The following is a 19,213-nucleotide window of genomic DNA, read 5'->3' as shown; positions in this document are numbered from 1 at the left end:
TCCCAGGGTTCCGTGAGAGCCGTTTGCCCCACCCCACCTCTTCAACGCTATCTATCTCAATGTGCAATTCTCAGAGAAAATTGGGGTGGGGGGGCAAAATAATCCACAGTCACCCCGTGAAGAGACGAGTCTGAGCTCCGGTTCGTCGGTTCATCGGAGCGGCTGCGGCAGAAAGCAGCGTCTGACCGCGGCGCGTCCACGCACGGTGCACATGTAGCACCACATCGGATTCAAAGGGAATACAAAAAGCCCAGGGATTTGATAGCGGGCTGTACCTGCGCCAAAACCGGGAAATAACCAAGGATTCCTGCAGTTATCGTCCGGACTGCGATTTATTATTATTCTTATTATTTTTATGAATTCATCCATTGACATCAAGCTGCCAGGAAACTAACCAGGTTCACAGAAATACAAATTACCACCAGTGGAAGAAGGAAAAAGGACGGTGAAGCGAGGCCTTTTGGGATCTGTGATATATAAACCAAACCTCCAGCATCTACCAGGATGTCACCCTCCTCTGAGGCTGCCTGTCCATAGCACAGGGTCTGAAGGAGTCATTTTTAGGAGGATTTAAAGTTGCATCACTCAACTGAAACACACAGGGCCACACATGGCTTTGGTTTGAGCAGCAGTGTTGGAGATGGGCATCTGGAAACATCTGTGAGATCTCTAGTGTAGTAGCTGCATTATGAGAGAAGTCAGGGTGAGTCCTGGAGACATGGAGCATCGGTTGTCAAATGTTGGATGACTTCACTGCGGATTTATAGTTGGGAAGAAGAAAAAAAAACAGACAGGGGAATCCAAAACGTGTGAGGTGGCACCAAAGCAGCCTTTTCACACCGTGCCTGCTCCTGGAACCCCAACATCTGCCTCATCTGGACCTGTACATGTCACCCATTTTGTGCCAGGTGTCATACATATATGATATAGCTCCTCTGGACTAGACTGGGAATTATTTAGGATCAATAGCCATCAGCCCCCCTTTCACTCTTTCTGATCACCTTTCCCCCACCTTCCTCCTACTTTCCTCCAACCACCAACCCCTGCCTAGACCCTGCCAGTGGGTTTCTGTGAAGATGGGCTGTCTGGGCAACAGTAAGACTGAAGACCAAAGAAATGAGGAGAAGGCTCAGCGGGAGGCCAACAAAAAGATAGAAAAACAGCTCCAAAAAGACAAACAGATCTACAGGGCCACACACCGTCTCCTACTCTTAGGTAGGTGTGGGTGTGGGTGAGATTTGTCATTACTATATGTGTTTATAATCATGAGTTTCCTCATTTTATGTATTTGTGTAAGAGTCGTTCTTCTAAGCCCTTCTTGTATGAGTGTTTCACAACCACCAAAGCAATGATGCAACGGCACGGAGAGACACCAGGATGGGCAAAGAAGCAGCTGTGCTCTTTGTTTTTTTTTGGAATATTATAGAGCAGGGGTCACCAACCTTTTTGAAACTGAGCTACTTCATAGGTACTGTATAGTCTGAAGGGCTTCCAGTTAGAAAATCACTTTTTAAATATTTTTATTAAACATTTTCATGGTTTCACCTCAATTAGAGGTTAAGATAGGCTAGCTGTAACTTAAAAATGTAGGAAATCATTCCAACAAGTTCCTTTTGTCTTCTTTTTGAATAATGTTAAGGTTTCATTTATTCAGACAACTGTTTTTCAGGAAATTTACTTTAATCTCCTGCAATGTTTTGACTGTCAACTGCCAGTCTTCTTCAGAGGCATCTGCTGATTGCTTTGATGTTTCCTTTGACTTCTGCAAAATAATTCCACCAAGCTCTTTTTGTCTTATTTTTAGATAATGTTAAGGTTTCATTTATTCAGACAACTGTTTTTCAGGAAATTTACTTTGATCTCCTGCAATATTTCGACTGTCAACTGCCAGTCTTCTTCAGTGGCATCTACTGATTGCTTTGATGTTTCCTTTGACTTCTGCAAAATAATTCCACCAAGCTCTTTTTGTCTTATTTTTAAATAATGTTAAGGTTTCGTTTATTCAGATAACTGTTGTCCAGGAAATTTACTTTGATCTCCTGCAATGTTTCAACTGTCACCTGCCAGTCTTCTTCAGAGGCGTTTGATGATCACTTTGATGTTTCCTTTGAGTTTGGCGTAATAATTCCAGCAAGGTCATGTTAAGGTTTCATTTATTCAGACTGCTGTTTATCCCACATCAAACTGATCAGCAGACACCTCTGAAGAAGACTGGCAGTTGACAGTCGAAACATGTCAGGAGATCAAAGTAAATTTCCTGAAAAACAGTTGTCTGAATAAATAAAATCATAACATATTAAATGTAGGAAATGTTGAGGTTTCAACATGAAACACTTTATTTCTCCTAATTTATGCAACTGTTTAATTTTCATTAAATTCTAGAGAAAATTCACCTTGCGTTTTTTGAAAATACTGTAACATATCATTGACTGACCATACACCAGAGGGGTATTCCATAAAGCGGGTTATGTTCAAACTCTGAGTATGTTCGGGTTCAAATGAGGGAAACTCTGAGTATCCCATTCCTAAACGCTCCCTGGCAACATTGTCCGTGAACTAAACCTGGTCGCTGGCAGGTTTTATCAAAGAAACCCTGGGTTTCTACCTGGCTCCGCCCACCTCAACACCGTTTCTGAACACTTTAATGAACCTTAACTCTTCTCTGAAACACATTAGTAACATCACACACCACAGACGTGTTCACATCATTACTAATGTTGTGTTGATTTACGTTTTTTTTTTTTTTTTTTTTTTTTGTGCAAACGGTGGTTTTCTTTATAACATTGTGGATGTAGATCATTTAGTGAAAGACACTGAGAGGTTGATCTGCATTAAAACATCTACTGACGTCTGTAGTAAAGTTCACTGAATACAAACCTGTGGATAATATAAAGTAGAAGATGACAATTTAAATGAATCCACTTTTAAGGCTCGATTATTGTTTCATATTGTTATACAGTTAAATCTGTAGATCACGGCTCTTTGAAGATATGATGGCGCAGTGAGTTGTCATGCTGCGCGTGGATGCGGTGGGTTCGCGTCCCGCTTCAGTGTTTTTTTATGACATTTTTTAGGACGTTGAGATGACTCTGGCGACAATATTACATTAAAAATCTATATAAATGATGCAATATCAAGCGGCATTTACTGTCTTAATATCCAGTGTAACGGGAGGGCTCTCAATGTAGCCATCCTATGCTGCTGACACGTCTCCTCAAACACATTTTATTCATATTATTCACCGCTCGTCACGTCACTGAAGCAATAAAGTGATGAAGCGACCAAAAAGTGTGACTTATTACGGGTGATTTAAGCCACTATAGTCACTGAAGACTGAACGCAACTTTAGAACAGGCTCATATTCATCAAACAACGGCTTTTCACCCATTACGGTGAATAAATCACTATTTTCCGGGTGGTTGCCATGGCAGCTCGACTCATCTTCGATCCATTGATGATGGCTTTTTATCGCACGCGTGCACATAAGTAACCCAAGGTTTACATACTCAGGGTTGATTAACCCACTTCATACCAAATGTAATGGAATCCGATACCCAGAGTTTCCCATCGCGGGGTATGTTGACCCAGAGTTAATGGATAGACTCAGAGTTTGTTATCCCTCCTTTATGGAATACCCCTCTGATCTGCGACACTTAAAAACATTTGTCACAATGTTTCCATAAAAATAAACATTGAAAGATGGTTCATTTAATTCTAAAACTTTATCATCAGTATTTAACTACATCTCTGATATCTATTTATCTTAGTGAGTTTGAATCCTGGAAAGTAAATCACATTTTAGATGGAACTCATCAGTGACTAGAGCTCCTGAGGGCCCCTCACATTGTCCATGAGGACACCGTGTTGGTGACCCCTGTAGAGCCTAGGTTGCCAAAGTGGGGTACGTAAATTGCCATAGGGGGTATGTGGGAAAAAAAACAAAAAAGAAAAACAGTTCGACAACATTGGAAATTCTGAATAAGATGTTTTATTGTGTGCTTACAGATTATGATTGATATATTATTCCTCAACAGGATAGGTGAAATTCATAGACAAATTTCACTGTAGGGACATGTTACATTATTATGTTTTTTAAGTGTGCAGGAGTAGGGGGTACATGGCTTTAGGTTAAATGTCTGAAGGGGTACGAGACTGTGAAATACTCTGCAATATTAGGAACTTTCAAAAATATTACATTTTCATGGGAGTTATTTACTGAAATTAAACAGAAATTGGGAGTAATCCTAAATATGATTTTAAAAAAAAATGTTATTTACCATCCTTAAGTTTAGTGGCTCAGGTGGTACAGAGGTTGTCTTCTGATTCCGAGGTTGGAGGTTCGATCCCAGGCTACACTTGCCCAAGGACACTTCAACACTTCGGTGTCAAAGTGTCCTTGGGCAAGACACTGAACCCTAAGTTGCTCCCAGTGGTCGACTAGTGCCTTGTATGGCAGCTCAGTCCCATTGGTGTGTGAATGTGTGAATGAGCTGATATTGTGAAGCGCTTTGGGAATTCCTCGGTGGTTATAAAGCGCGATATAAATCTAGTTAATTTACCATTTAGTAAATTACCCATTTTTACCCATTATTTCCATGGAAAGTTTCCAACTTTGAGATTTCCTGGAATTTTGCAACCCTGTAGTTAATAGTATTATTTCGCATGGATGCTAATATTTATATTTTAATTTGATAGTAATTTAAAATTGCTCCCATTTTTTGGCTAAATCCACGAAATAATTCCTTTGAAAATTTTATATTTTTGATGAAATATCTCCTACATTCCAGACTTTAAGCAATTTTCCGGCCCTTTGCCTCCCTACTTTCTCCACAATCATCCACTTTGAATATCTTTAAGGCTAATTTTGATCCTGTCATACGGCTCAATAATCTTGAAGGCAAAGGCTGTAAATTAGGATTACCATCATTGGATTAGTGGCTGTCCTAGCCATTCTAATTTGAAATAGATATGAGATTCATGCACTCAGACTTTAGCTGTTGGACTTACTGGACATTATTAGTGACACCATAACTGACCTTTTAAACTTACTAACCAGGCATGTGGCAAACAAACCCTTTATCAGTTGTAATACGAAAAAGGAAGGATAAAAAAGTGACTATTTCACCTTACCTTCCACATACTCACCAATCAGGAGCTGCTCTTCACCAACTGGAAATCCTGGACAAGCCTCCCACTTATTTTACAACCCCTTTAGGTCTATGCATTAGGGATCCAACATAACCAGAGGAAAAATAGTGAAACCATTTGTTAATGTGTTGAAAACATTATTCTGGTTTAACCATTTTGAATCTGGTTATGTTGCATCCCTAATTCCTAGATCTAAAGTGGTCGTAACAAGGCCGAAATAAAAAAGTGACTATTTTAGGTTGAGGGAAAATTCCAAATGTCTTTGTTAATGAAACAAGCTTGTATAGCGGGTTCATCAACCACGTCATCAACCCGGAAGTCGCCATTTTGGAAATAAGCAGCAGGTTTACAAACAGCACACAACCGAGCAAATCCCAAATTTAAAGAGGAAATGCTGAACTATTGTCGTGTTTTTGACTGTACTAATTGGTCAGACTGTAAAACACGTGGAGTTTTATAGACTGCCAAAAGTTCTAACAGATCAGGGAGAACAATGTCTGCATTTTATAGTCAGTAGTTCTACATCAGGAGAGCAGTGACATGAGACTAGCTCACCGTTGTTGCACCAGTTGTTATTGGTGTATAATATGCAAACACCGCCGCCCTCATCTCCTGTCTTGCATTTAAATCCAGCTTCAGGTAGTCCAGGTTGCTCTGCAGGGAGCGGACATTAGAACGCAGGATGGAAGGAAGCGGCGTTCTCTGAGGATTAGCTTTTAGCTTGGTTGCTAGCCCCGCTCCTGCTTCTGATCACACCGCTTCCTCCGCTGGCGGACACCGCTGGTACGAGGCTCCGCTGCTTCACAGGCCACTGGATGTAGTCGGCGTACCAATCGAGGTCCAGAGTAGTTGCATCTAACGGACTATAACTGTTTGATAACTGCTTAGATTTAGGCAAATTTAGATTTGGCTACATCTAAGATTGCCTGGTTGTTGTATATTATTTTAGAGTAAGTACGCTGCAGGTTCACTGTGAAATTATTAGAACTGACTGAGTTATCTGCTGATACACAGTATATCCGTTGCTAACGCCAGCCTCTACAGCCATAGCCCACCTCCAATCTTCTATAAGATTTAGGGTCTTCTGCTGTGTATGGGCTTGGTGAAATCTAGGGAGTTGACGATATCAGGATACATAATAGACGGAAGACTCTGGGTCATTGATCCAAGACGAGGAAGCCAACTCGTATGGATCTGCACCACCAGTAAACCGTATTTTTTCCAAATATCGTGCCCTTTCCTGCGGACCAAGTCTTTCCCTGTATGCCTTTGCATCTCTAACGCCTTTTGAGGAGCTTTTCTGTGATTTATCCATCGCAGAGTTCACCTCTGTGAGTGTCAACATCCGCTTGCCTCCAACATGGCCGCACATCCGGGTTACTGCCCAGAAAGTTATGTCGGTGAAAATCCTCTATAAAGAGAAAACACTGGTGATCGTCGTGAGTTTATTCTCTAGGAACTTGTTGTTGAGTTGTTGAACAGTTGGAGGTTTTGTGTGCAGTAAGTGAACATCTTCTAGTAACTTAAAGTTTAGAAATAATCCCCTCCTAAGTGGTTTTTAAATTTATGAAATATAAATGAAGAAAAAACTGATGTGTTAGTTTCTGTCTGGATGTTTGTGTTGCAGAGTAGCCCAAAGTGACCATTTTATCTTTCTGTTCATTTCTGTACAGACTTGTGCTGCTTCTAGTAAGAAAAAGGAGTTCAAGTTTTGCTCTGTCAGTCAACACATACTAACACATACTAATTTTAAACTCAGAAAAGCAACTTTGTGTATCTGTCACTGAGTTAGTCTGTGATTGTGTCTGTTTTTTTTTTTCAGGAGCCGGAGAATCTGGGAAAAGTACGATAGTTAAACAGATGCGAATATTACACGTAAATGGCTTCAATGCAGAGTAAGTCTTTCTCTTTCTTTCCCTTTCATACCCATTTTATATTTACAACCTTTGTTTTCCTTAAAAAAAAAATCCCAACAAAAAAATGAATTTTTCGAAACTTGTACCATTTTGAGTAAAAGAGTATCTTATCTTAAAATATGTCGATGTATCCAATTTGTTGACAAAGGTGCTGCAGTCTTGAGGGGTGTGTGATGCTACATTCATATGATACTTTAGTTTTTAAAATTGTTATGCTGTCAAAACTGCCTTAATATATTTAAACGGTCAACCCACAATTCAAAATTCCAAAAAAACACCTTTCCATGTGTTTGCTCCATGAACCCATGAAGTAAATAAGTGAATAAAAACACATTTTCAGCTTTAAATCTCTAACTTATAATCAGTGTTAGTTAGTTAATATGTTCAAATTGTGAATTTTAGCACATAAATTCAAGCCTTTCCTGAAACGTTTCCTTCTTTTTTAACTTTTCGGTCAAAATAGGTGCTTTGAACAATGTGCCAGAAAGACGAGAGATGTTAACTCTACCTTCTAATTTAGTTTCTTATGATCAACAAGTAAAGTCAAGATTTTCCACATGAGCTTTTTGTCCTGTTTTTTCTATTGATGGCTTCACCGACGTATTTATATTCTTTTATTTATCCCTAACTCTTTTTTCTGGCATAACTAGACGGGGGCTTGTCACTGGTTAAATAAACTGTTCAATAATCTCTGATAAAGAAGTTTGAAGTGAGGCAGAGCTTAAGGATGTTGTTGAATAAACACTGCACTGTGTGACAGAGGATCTAGTCTTTATCCATGTCGGCTTTTTCATGGAAACAATTTGCAGGGAGTTCAATCCCATGTTGATGCTATGGAAACAAGTTTTTTTTTTTTTTTTTTTTCCTAATCATTTTTTTTTTTTTTTTTCCAAGAAAAGGATTTTTCAGGAGGAAGCATCATCCGTGGTTTATTTTTGGGTTGTATCTAACAGACAGAATCTGAGTTTTGTGGTTCACAAATATGATTATTGACCTAAAGTTTAACATCAGTCAGCTGCTGAATTATTCAACTTCATTTTTCAATCATATCTTGAACATATGTGTCAAACTCAAGGCCCGGGGGCCATTTCTGGCCCTTTGGATTGTCCAATTCAGCCCGCAAGAGAAAGCAAAATTGACAGAAAAATTGTAAATCCATGTGTAAAGTAAACTCAACAATATTTGCAGGGGCTCAGAGTTTTTCCGGTGCTTATATCGCTTGATGGCAGTCATTTTTATTGTTCCTTTTTCATTTTTACTCTTATTACATGACATTTTCCTTAACTGAATACAAATTGGAAACAAAATCAAGGAAATTTAAAGTAAAGACCCTGTGGGGAGTGATTTATATCACTTATTGCTTGGATATTGTCAGTTTCTTACATATTTTGTATTATTTTTATTCATAGAAGAGCAAACTAGGGCACAATAATGTTGAAATTAGTTTTTCCGAATAAAATCTGTGGCCCACTTCAATTCAAACTGCTCCGTATTTGGCCCCTGAACTAAAACGAGTTTGACACCCCTGATCTAGAACCTTCAATTATGTTTAGTGTTATTGTTATGTCTAAATTAGGAGGAAAATACATCTATAAATTTAAGAATCAGTTTGTAATCAGCAATAATAAAAAGTGTGATTAATCTCATTGACGACTACAGGCAAATGAAAGAATCCAATCAACCCCATTTATACCACACAATACTCCTAAAATACAGTATATACCTCTATGCTTTTATTTTGAAGTCCTCTAGTTTTAGTTATTCAGCTGCTGCTGTTCCATTCACGCTCCCATTCTTCTAATATTTGGTGAATATCACTATCTGAGTTTCAACAGGTTTTTTTTTTGTTGCTTTTTGTCTGAAGGTTTTGAAAGAGCAGCTGCTGTACCTGAAAGAGTCATGTGATGTTCAGGCCTTTGCAGCTGTTATCAATGAAACTGTGCACGGATACTGAAATGGTGTTTGTCTTTACAACACTCTGGACAAAACGGAGCGTAGCAATGAATTTGCTAATACCTGCTGTTGACCATACGTAGGCAACTGGCGGCCCGGGAGCCTCATGCGGCCCCCAAAACAAAATTGTATTTCATGAATTTGAAGTCTAGAAACACAGAAAACAATAGTAAAATGCACAAAATGTCAACAAAAGTACACAAAATGCTAACAAAGACACACTAGAGAAACCACTTCAACATAAAATGACGACAAAAACAACAACATATAAAACGGGACACACAAAATGCCAACAAAATTGCACAAAATGACAGAAAAATACACAAAAAGACAACAATAACACAAAAGGTACAGCTAAAAGACACATAGTGACTTTAAAAACACACAAAAAGGCTAAAAAATTACCCTATTGACAAGAAAATAGACAAATGAATTAAAAACACATAAAATGTCTAAAAATTAAATAAAAAACAGACCAAGGAAACCCGACACACTTTGTTCTTTCCTGTATTAATACTCAGATTGGTCATTATTCTAAATGCTAACATAAATGTTGATAATGTGGCCCTCGGATCAGACATTCACATTTTTTTGGGTCTCGCTCTGACACAAGTTTTTCATCTCTGCTGTAGACTGTTCACCTTTTGGCATCCAAAAGTGACAAAAACGGCAAAATAAACTGAGGTTTAAGGTTTAATTTAAGACCTGATTGAATTATGAAGACACTTGTTTGTTTTTGTTTTTTGTTTTTTTTTTTTTTTTTACTCGTGAGTGTTCACCAATCAGTTAAAACGTTATATCCACTGGGAGCCTCAATAAAAAATGGGAACTTTTCTTCACCAGTGCACCTTTGTTTGTAAGTTTCAGTATAGAGTGATGTGGATTCAGAAAATGAAAGGGTATATTGTGTGGCAATGGATTCTTTCTGCAGGAGGATTGCATCCTGCCACAATGGTGCAGGAAGTGCTTACACAGCCAAATAATCATGTTTACGTCCATATTGATATTCTTCGTTCTATAATGTAAGATTTCCAAAAAAAATGGCCTAAGACTTTTTAATAAAGCATTGATTTAACAGGTATAAATTCCCATTTTATTTGTGTAGTAATATTTTAATTATGTGACTATGTGCTGTAATAACTGTTGCATGTGTTTTCTGTTCTCACAGGGAGAAAAAACAGAAAATACAAGACATTAAAAACAACATTAAAGAAGCTATAGAGGTAAGAAATCCAATTTGCTACACTATCAGTTTTTGTTTTTATTTTAAAAAAAATAAATAAATTGGAAATAATTATTTATTAGAATAAAGATGTTAGAGGACATTTTTAGGACAAAAAGCAAATTTTTTACCTTCAAAAGTATTTTTTTTTAAAACCTGTTGTTGTAACTCCTATGAGTCTCTGATAAATCAATGTTTCTCTGCGTGTTTCAGACCATTGTGGCGGCCATGACGACACTCACGCCTCCCTGTCAGTTAGCCTGTCCGGCTCACCAATCCCGGATTAAATATGTACTGAACCAAATAAACCAGAAGGATTTTGAGTTTACCTCGGTGAGTCGCATCTCGCTTCCTGCAGATATTTCAGTGTCGTGAATTTCATTGACACTTTGTTTGCTTCCTAAGACGTCTGTTTAGTTTGGAATATTCCTTATCGCTAAAGTCACCGTAGTGATAAATGTCAGCTTCATATCAATGTACGCTTTTTAAGAGCATTAGGTTTATAAATGGTTTTACCATTACCTGCCTTTATGATTTGATACACAATATTGACCCTGCAAAATCTGAATAATGAAAAGGAACAAGAGATCAAAAGTTATTTTATTTTGACTATTTTTATATATTATTATCATCATCACATTTAATAAATTAGAATTTATTTGACTTTAAACTCTGCAAGAGCTTTTTTAAAATTCAAATATATATATATATATATATATATATATATATATATATATATATATATATATATATATATATATATATGTATATATATACTGTATATAAAAATAAACAACATCAGACTTTTTTCTATTTTAAAGTGCAAAAAGTGCCACTGACAGACTTATAGCGATATTTTGGACCAGAAATATGTAGGAGAAATTATGACTTGACAAGAACATAATATGCGAACGTTGATTGGCTAAAACCTCCAAAATAGCGATGTGTTTGAGGCAAAAATGACTTTCCACAAATTAATAGCAAACTTTTATTATTCATCTGTAGACTTTAAAGTGCCTTCCTCAATGGTTTGAGTATCACTTAAAAAAATGTGTTTGCTGCGGATCAATTTAAGTAGAATCCGTCTACCCTTCGTTCTCTGGTTATTTCGTTTCAAAACCCAATTGGAAAATTGAAAAAAAAAAGGTTGTTTTTTTTTGGTTTTATCAATTTAAAACCAGAAACAAAAAAACAGAAAAACCAAACAAGCAATGTTTTTCTGTTTTAGAATTAAATCTGGTTCTGTTTGTGTGACATTTGGATATTTACGGGGAAACTAGGACGGCAGCTTCATGTTTTAATCTCACCACACAGAGGGGACACACAGGCAGACCTTTATTCTGCTGTGTTTGGTAAAAGATGATCTTGTATCATGTTGTCCACCTCACACTGATGGCAGAGATGTAATTTGTGTGTCGATGACGTTTCGGTAAAGAGTTATTAATGCTGGAAGTCCGAATCTGTGAATATCTACCAACTTTACCAAACAGTGTTACGGTCTAAATAGTATCCAGATAAACTGGTGACTGGGTGGACTTTTGCTCCTGGTTCGGACATAAAAAGAAGCAAAGCATAAGTCACATTACTGAGATATTGAGACGTTATTAATACAAATAATTCAAAATCAAAAAACGGATGTTACGTAAAACATGCACATATGTGGAACCAGAGGTGGTGTAATGAATCTACTGGTGCTCCTCGTTTCTTATGATCAACTTCCGTGTGTGTTGACGGCTGCCGTTAGCGGTATTTATAACGTGCAAAATAAACATTTTTACTGCCCTCAAAGAAAGCTGTATTTTTTTTTTTGCAAAAATGTCAAATGGTAGAAGTTCTAACACTTATTGTTCCTCACACCAGCCTCACAGTGAATAGTCACCAGTTCATTTGGATACTCTTTGGATCGTAACGCCGCGAAACAAAACTACAGCGTGAGCAGCTTTTTACGAGCTAAAACATCCACAGACTGCTTGAAAACAGGAGCAGGACCAGAAAACTGCTGAAATAAATCCTAGACAGTCCTATTGTGTGAGGAGCCCTGGTCTAAGACCCTTAAATGAGGTGCAACGGACTTCAGTTCTCGCTTTAATGTCCCCATAAATATCACACAAACAGCACAAGTTAAAAAAAAACCAAAACAGAAAAACTCTGCTTATCTGGTATTTGGTTTTTCCGTATTTCTGTTTTAGTTTTAAATCCGAAAAACAAAATAACCACACTGTTTATTTGTTATTTTGATTTATTTTTAAAACAGAATAACCAAAGAAAGAAGGGTACACGGATTAAGTAGACTCTTTTTTTTCCCCAAATTTTGTTTTATTAAAATTACTGATCTGTAAAAACCTTTTTAAAAACTAGACTTAAAGTTTGAATTCTCCTGAGCCAATTTTTGCAGAGTGTGTAAGGGCTTTGTTTTGAGTTCTCGGGTTTGCCGACACAAACGGTGGGAGACGGGGGCCAGTCCTTGGTGAGCACAGCTTTAATTTGCAGGTGTGCCTGCTCTGGGAGGCTGTCAATTGAATGTGTTTCACCTGAGGGATCCACAGACATTAGCACTGAATGCCTGTAATAAAGCTAAATGGGTCCAGGGGGACATGTCATCCAGAAACAATGAAAGCTCAGAGGGTTTCCCCTTTGGACTGTGGGCTGAACTCTGCAGCTCTAATGATTGAGAAGATACCGTTTGGTTTTTCTATCTCCATGTTATCAGTAATTTAAGCAATGCTTGTGATTTACAGCTACTGGTACATATACAAGTTATTTTAAAGGTTTTCTTGCTACATCTTCAGATATTTTAAGTGGTAAAAAGAACCAGAAAAATAAAAGTAATCAAGTAATTAGGGACATATTTAATAATGTTTTTGGAACACTGAAGAAATGACCTTCGACCGGCACTTGGGTATATTGGGTGGATAAATATGTGTTGGTCCACTACCTTATTTACCAATAAGACCATGTTTCTTCTTCTTCTTCTTTACTGGCCCAATAAGAGAATTTGAACCAATTAAATGACCCAATAACAAAGCCCCGCCCCTTTACGCTTTGACAATTTTCAGTCAAGTATTTGCTCAGCTTACCAAAATATGTCAGAAATGTTGGTTTTTTCACAGTCTCATAGGAAGACGGCACATTTACCGTCTGTGACACATAGATTCAAAAAGGAGAGAAAACCTATTTGAGTTTAAAGTGATCTTCCACTGTTTTTATAAATCTGGCCTAAAATCTTTGAAATGTATTTATTAGACGATATATGCATTGTTATGCACCATATTTATTTGATTTCCCTTTAAAAATGGGACTGCTTTACAGTTTAAGGCCCTGTGTTCTGCCATCTTGAAATCACATGATTGATGATGTCACAAGGCCCCACTGCCTGTAAACATCCCATTGTTTTTTTTATTGGAGTGAAGCATTCAACCTGCTTTTTTAGATCATTTAGCAGCTTTTTCGGTCAAAATGCCGACTTTTGCTGTTTTTGGTTGCTCTAAAAAAACAGGAAAAGTTAAAGATGTCAATGTAACCCTCTTTTGTTTACCAAAAGAGGATAGAAACAGTTGTGACCCGAAAAATAATCTGTGACCGCAGGGGGCGACGATTCCCAATCTGTGGTTTTGTAGTAGACAATGAAGCAGAGAAGACGAGCTCTCTTCAGGGACCTGTACTCTCCCTTAAACAGTGCACAGCTGATGCTCTGGTGCTGAAGTTAGCAAATAATAGCTGTTGAAGACGCCCAAACCCTGAGGATTTAATAAATTGAACATATCTGCCAGAAACCACCAGAAAAGTAGCAACATGGCTTTCAAGGAGATATTTTTAGGTTTTAGAAACACCATTTATAACAGTTCTCATCTCTACAGTTAAACAGCTGCATGTCAGCATTTTTTAAAAGTATAAAGTGTGATAGCACAACTCATATGTGCATGACTGTGCTGTGTGTGACGGGCTGAAGATGGTATTTGGGCAATAAATGGCTGTATTGTGACAACCAGGCCTTGAGCGCATCCCAGTTTCTTCATGAACTCGATGAACTGATATATATTCTGCTTCTTTCTGAATCTGCTCATCTGTTCTTAAACAAATAAATCCAACTGAGAACCACAGCCCTCAAATGCCTGCACGATTCTGTTAATTTTTAACCTTTATTTATTATCTGCTACAGGATTGTTTCTATTGTGTCTGATCCACAGGTTTCAGAAAGGAGGGATTTATTTAAAAAATATCAAAAAAACATGATTCTGTCTTATTACAAGTTGCTTCTCAATGTTCTGAGTAAAATCCTAAGATTTAGATTTTATTTTGATGTTTTCTGTTATAGACACTTGTTCATTATTGATGTTTCATGTTGTTCATCCTAACTTTGTTTTTTTTTTTAAATCCTTTTTAGGAATTTTACGACCATGCTAAGATCCTCTGGAATGACGAGGGTGTGCGGGCATGCTGGGAGAGGTCTAACGAATATCAACTCATCGATTGCGCGCAGTAGTAAGTAATTAATTCTTACAGAGTTGTTCTATTTGATCACAATAATCGCCTAGTTAGTTAGTTATTATTCTTTAGCCTTTGGGTAGAAAATAAGATGTGAATGTTGTGATTAAAGGTGATTTTTTGCACAAATTAGCCGTCTATAGTTTCATGGATCTGGTAGTAGAGCTTTTTTTTATATAGAGATTTATTTTTTGTTCCCACCTGTGTTTGTATTTGTGTCTTCATGTAAGATCTGAACTACCTGTCATAGTGGGTGGATCCATTGGCATCCCTTATTGCGTCTATTAGTGAAGGATTGATTGCGCTGGACATAATGAATTGCTTGGAAATGCTGTTTATTGATCAATTATTTTTTATTTGGGATGTTTTGAGTTTTTCTTAAATATGTCCCTCAGGGAACACATTTTAAAATTGTATGTTTAAATTCCCATGAAAACTGATTCTACAGTCCAGCACTCTCACAACTTACACACAATAGCCAATAGTTTTTTGTTTATGTGCAAAGGGATTAGCAACAGTATCATTGGCGGCACACTTCCCCCTCTACTGTATACCCATTTATTTTTCAAAATAAAATACCTAGAACGTTCATAGAAATTAACTACTGTTTATTTTTCAAAACTTTATTCTTAATTTCCAGTTCTTAATTCACGTTAGTCACAGCAGGGGCCACAGAAGAGTGATTGATTGAAACGAGGGCCACATTATCAACATTCATGCTAGCGTTTGAAATAATGACCAATCTGAGCATTAACACAGGAAATAACAAAGAGTTTCTTTGTGTTTTTGTTGTCATTTTGTAGATTCTCTTCTTATTTTGTGTGTGTTTCTGAGTCATTTACTGTGTTTTTATTAATGTTATATTGTGTTTTTTTTTTAAATTTATGTAGTGTTTTTTGTTGTCATATGTAATCTTCTAATTGCCTTGTGTGTTTTGTGAGTCGTTTTGTTCATTTGTTGTCACATTGTGTTTTTGGAGTCATTTGTTTTATTTCTGTGTTCATTTTGTGTATTTTTGTTGTTGTCTTGTCTGTTTTTGGAGTGATTTTCTGCGGTTACCTTGAAGGCAGCACAAACACATGGGGCCGCTGGGCCACCAGTTACAACACTGTGGTTTTTTGTTTGGGTTTTCTCTAGATATCGACCGATATATGGACTTTTTTCAAGATCCGCCATTGGTCAAAAAAATAAAATGTTGTATATTGGTGTCGTGCTTTACTGCTAATTACCCGTTCTGTACTTTTTGTTTTACTTGGCTTTGTACGGCTATATTTAAAGTTCAATAAATATTAGTTCTCTTGATGTATTTAATCTAATTTCTAATATATGCATTTATATCATATAAGTGTTTCAATTGTCTTTCATAATTAATGTGCTTTGAAAAAAAGTATATCGGCTTCCAAAATCATCTTTGGACATCGGCTGAATTTTTTTTTTTTTAAGTCTATATCGGCATCGGCCTTTGAAAATCACATATCGGTCGACCTCTAGTTTTCTCTACCGTTGGTTAATTTTCCAGTTTAATGAAATTTGTATCATCAGGTAAAGTTTAACATGCTCTATTCCTGTTGAGGCTTCTCTTACCTGGGTTGCATCATGTTGCCTTTTGTTTCTACAGTTAAAGCAACAAGCAGCACGACGCCTTTAAAATGTATTGCTCTGTGGCCGTTGCTAATGGATGCATTTAAAAACGAGTCAAACTAGTATGAGTTATTGAAAGCAGCAGCATGATGAGATCGTCAAAGCAGCTCAGGTGTTTTTGGGGAGGTCGTGGCACTGTATGAAGCGTGTCCTTTGGTTACAAAGTGTGTCCTTTTGCACACATATGAAGGGCCTGAAAGAGAAAAGGAAAGCGCTTCCCCACATTGTGGAGCGTCTTTTTCTCCTCTCCCACACTCAGCAGTCCCAATGCTATGGATCAGATGCTGGGCTGGGTGGCCAGACCGGAACTGCTCCCCTCCCGCTTCTGTGTGCTTATGTAAACAGAAGTGGAGAAAGAGAGCTGGTTGAGCTATTTTTAGCCCAGGCCGTCTGCAGAAGTAGAAAGACTGAGAGAGTGTGTGAAGAGAGAGAGACAACTTTAGCATTATAGGTGAAAGTTGCTTCAACCCTGGATCAGCACAGGACAGCCTAGCTTAACCTAACACACACTAACCCTCACCTCCACCTAATAGAGTGCAACAAGTGTTATCATAAAAGTCTAGAAACTGAAACAGAGATTGAGCGCTTTGTTAACCTACTACTCATACTCAGTCTGCCGTCAAGATTAGTATATATTAGTGTCACATTAGATGGTGTGCAAAGATTTAGTACGCGAAAAATGCCCTGATGTATAAGATATCATGACATTTTTCAAGTATGCACGGTGGGCATACTAGTCATACTCAACTGCCCCATGGTGCATTGCAAGCGGAACATAAAATCATCCTGCCTGGCTTCAAGCTGAAAGGCAAACATCCCCTTTTCAAAACAAAAGCATCTCTTCTTGTCTTCCATTGGTTTTTAATGCTTTTGTAAATAGGGATCTTGTTTTGAAGTTAACCGGAAGTTTTGTCAGTAGCACAATGGCGGGTCTCCAAAAATCTTCAAAATGTTGTCATGAAATATGTTTTCCGAGAGTTTTATAGATCAAATGACCACATGTTGACATTCTACTTGGTCGCTTTTTCACTTAAATTGTTTGCAGAACTTTCAAAGGTGGTGAATCAACGGAAATATTTAGCCTCAGTGTGCTTCAGGTTTTTATCCTTGTAGGTTCAAAATGCATCTAGGGGAACTTGGAAGTATACTTTAGTCGGAACGGTCATCATTTTAATCATACTAATAGTATATACTCATTGAGTATTGCGATTTCGAACACAGCCGATGTCTTACTCTTAACGTTTTGAATTCTGAGAATGAGATGACGTTTTAAGTTTTTCTGATGTTTTTTTTTTTGAGATTTTAAAAGGTATATCCAAAACTTGGTCGTAGTTAATGGGGTTCCTTCTGGATGTTAGTCCGTTAAAAACCTCATTGTTTTTCTTACAAACTGTGAAGTCCTTTAAAAAGATAGAAAGAAAGAGTTTGAAACTACAAAGTAATTGTCTTTCAACAGACTATAAATCCAAATGTACTACAAGTCAAATTTGATAGATTGTTTTTACGAGGCTTATTGACGCTCATTGTTGGATCCGTAAGAATAAATGTACTTTGTGACCTCTAATAGTGACAAAAGCAATGTTTTGTTTCAGATCAGTGGTTCTCGAACCTTTTTCTGTTGCGCACTCTTTAAAGAATGAAAAACTTTTAGGCCCCCTCCATCGCAACAAAATTTCAAAAAAATCGGTGAAAAAATTTAACCTTTATTGAAAAAAAGGTAAAAAAAAACGTGACTTCAAAGCTCATAAAAACAACATTAAATGTGTCACCAAATATTGTAGAACTCTAATATTAATGTTCTTTTCTATTTGTCTTGCTCATTGTTCAGCGAGGCCGACACTGGTCCCAGATGTCTGGAGAACATTAGAGTTTGATAATACTGGGGTGCCGGTGCCCCCTGACTCTCTCCTCAGGGTTCCTCCTCTCCTCTGATGTGCAGCTGTGCTTCTGCAGGGACAGATAATGGCAGGGATCGAGTCTCTGACTCATAAAGAGGGAGGGTTAGATGTGACCGGACAAGCTGCTGGTTGCTATTGGTTATTGGCCTGTGCTATCTATTGGGCGTGTCCCTGTTCGTTGTTTCGAGGATTGAAACTTTTAAATGATTCCTGTCTAACTGGCTTTGTTAGTCTACCCTCTAGAAAGAATTTAGGTTAGATTTTTACTTCCTCTATGTGTGTAATGTTTTCACCAACGTTTGTTAGCAAGATTACGTCCAAAGTGATTAAAATATTTTGACAAAATTTAAAACAAAGGAAGACCTTACCACACTGAAGATTCAATTAAATTTTGGAGGGGATCCGGGTCAATATACTGATTCTGGATCAGTTTTAAAAAAACGAGAGATCTCTCATCTTTCAAAAAATTCCCATCTTGGTTCGTCATTGACTATTATGTTGGGTTGGCTCCTCACAGAGTTTCATCTGCATTGTACATTTTATCATGATTATTTGCAAAAAAAATGGGGGTGTCCATACATGTGGACCTACAGTATTGTTAATAATGGGATATACTTTTAAAGTGTGAATGACCATGGTACCATGATCAGGATCACTGATCCAGATAACTCTGTATTTCTGCCAAAGACGATATTTGGTGCTTGGTGGAGGTTTGCGCTCTCTGAGTGATGTTTTTTTTGATTGTTTTGTAATAAAATGATAATAATCAAAGCTGACAATATTTTGTTCAAAGTAACAAAGTGATTGGTTGATTGTAGACATTGCAGTATCAAGAGATACCAGAGTTTAAAACAAAGATGATGGAAAGATGTAGAGGTACAGGGCATAATGTAGAGAGCTATGGCAAAGTTGTGTGGAGTTACGGTAAGTGTTGGAGTAGTGCAGATACT

General features: G+C 37.4%; 1 protein-coding gene across 2 annotated transcripts in view; it reads left to right on the top strand.

Annotated features, from left to right (window-relative positions):
* LOC114463522 (guanine nucleotide-binding protein G(s) subunit alpha-like) overlaps window positions 1-19,213 on the top strand; it is a 36,092-nt gene continuing 16,879 nt past the window's right edge. The window contains exons 1-6 of one of the 2 annotated variants that reach the window (XM_028447129.1): window positions 1,121-1,215; window positions 6,822-6,866; window positions 6,971-7,043; window positions 10,186-10,240; window positions 10,453-10,572; window positions 14,624-14,721. In XM_028447129.1, the coding sequence (XP_028302930.1) occupies window positions 7,009-7,043; window positions 10,186-10,240; window positions 10,453-10,572; window positions 14,624-14,721 (308 nt within the window). In that variant the 5' untranslated portion in view covers window positions 1,121-1,215; window positions 6,822-6,866; window positions 6,971-7,008. Of the gene's footprint in view, window positions 1,216-6,821; window positions 6,867-6,970; window positions 7,044-10,185; window positions 10,241-10,452; window positions 10,573-14,623; window positions 14,722-19,213 lie in introns of both variants that reach the window. The other variant, XM_028447128.1, reaches the window with a different exon arrangement.

This window comes from Gouania willdenowi, chromosome 5 (assembly GCF_900634775.1).
Source record: "Gouania willdenowi chromosome 5, fGouWil2.1, whole genome shotgun sequence".
NCBI classification, from domain to species: domain Eukaryota; kingdom Metazoa; phylum Chordata; class Actinopteri; order Blenniiformes; family Gobiesocidae; genus Gouania; species Gouania willdenowi.
Note: the sequence above shows the minus strand (reverse complement) of the source record. Positions and strands in the feature narration are given on the sequence as shown.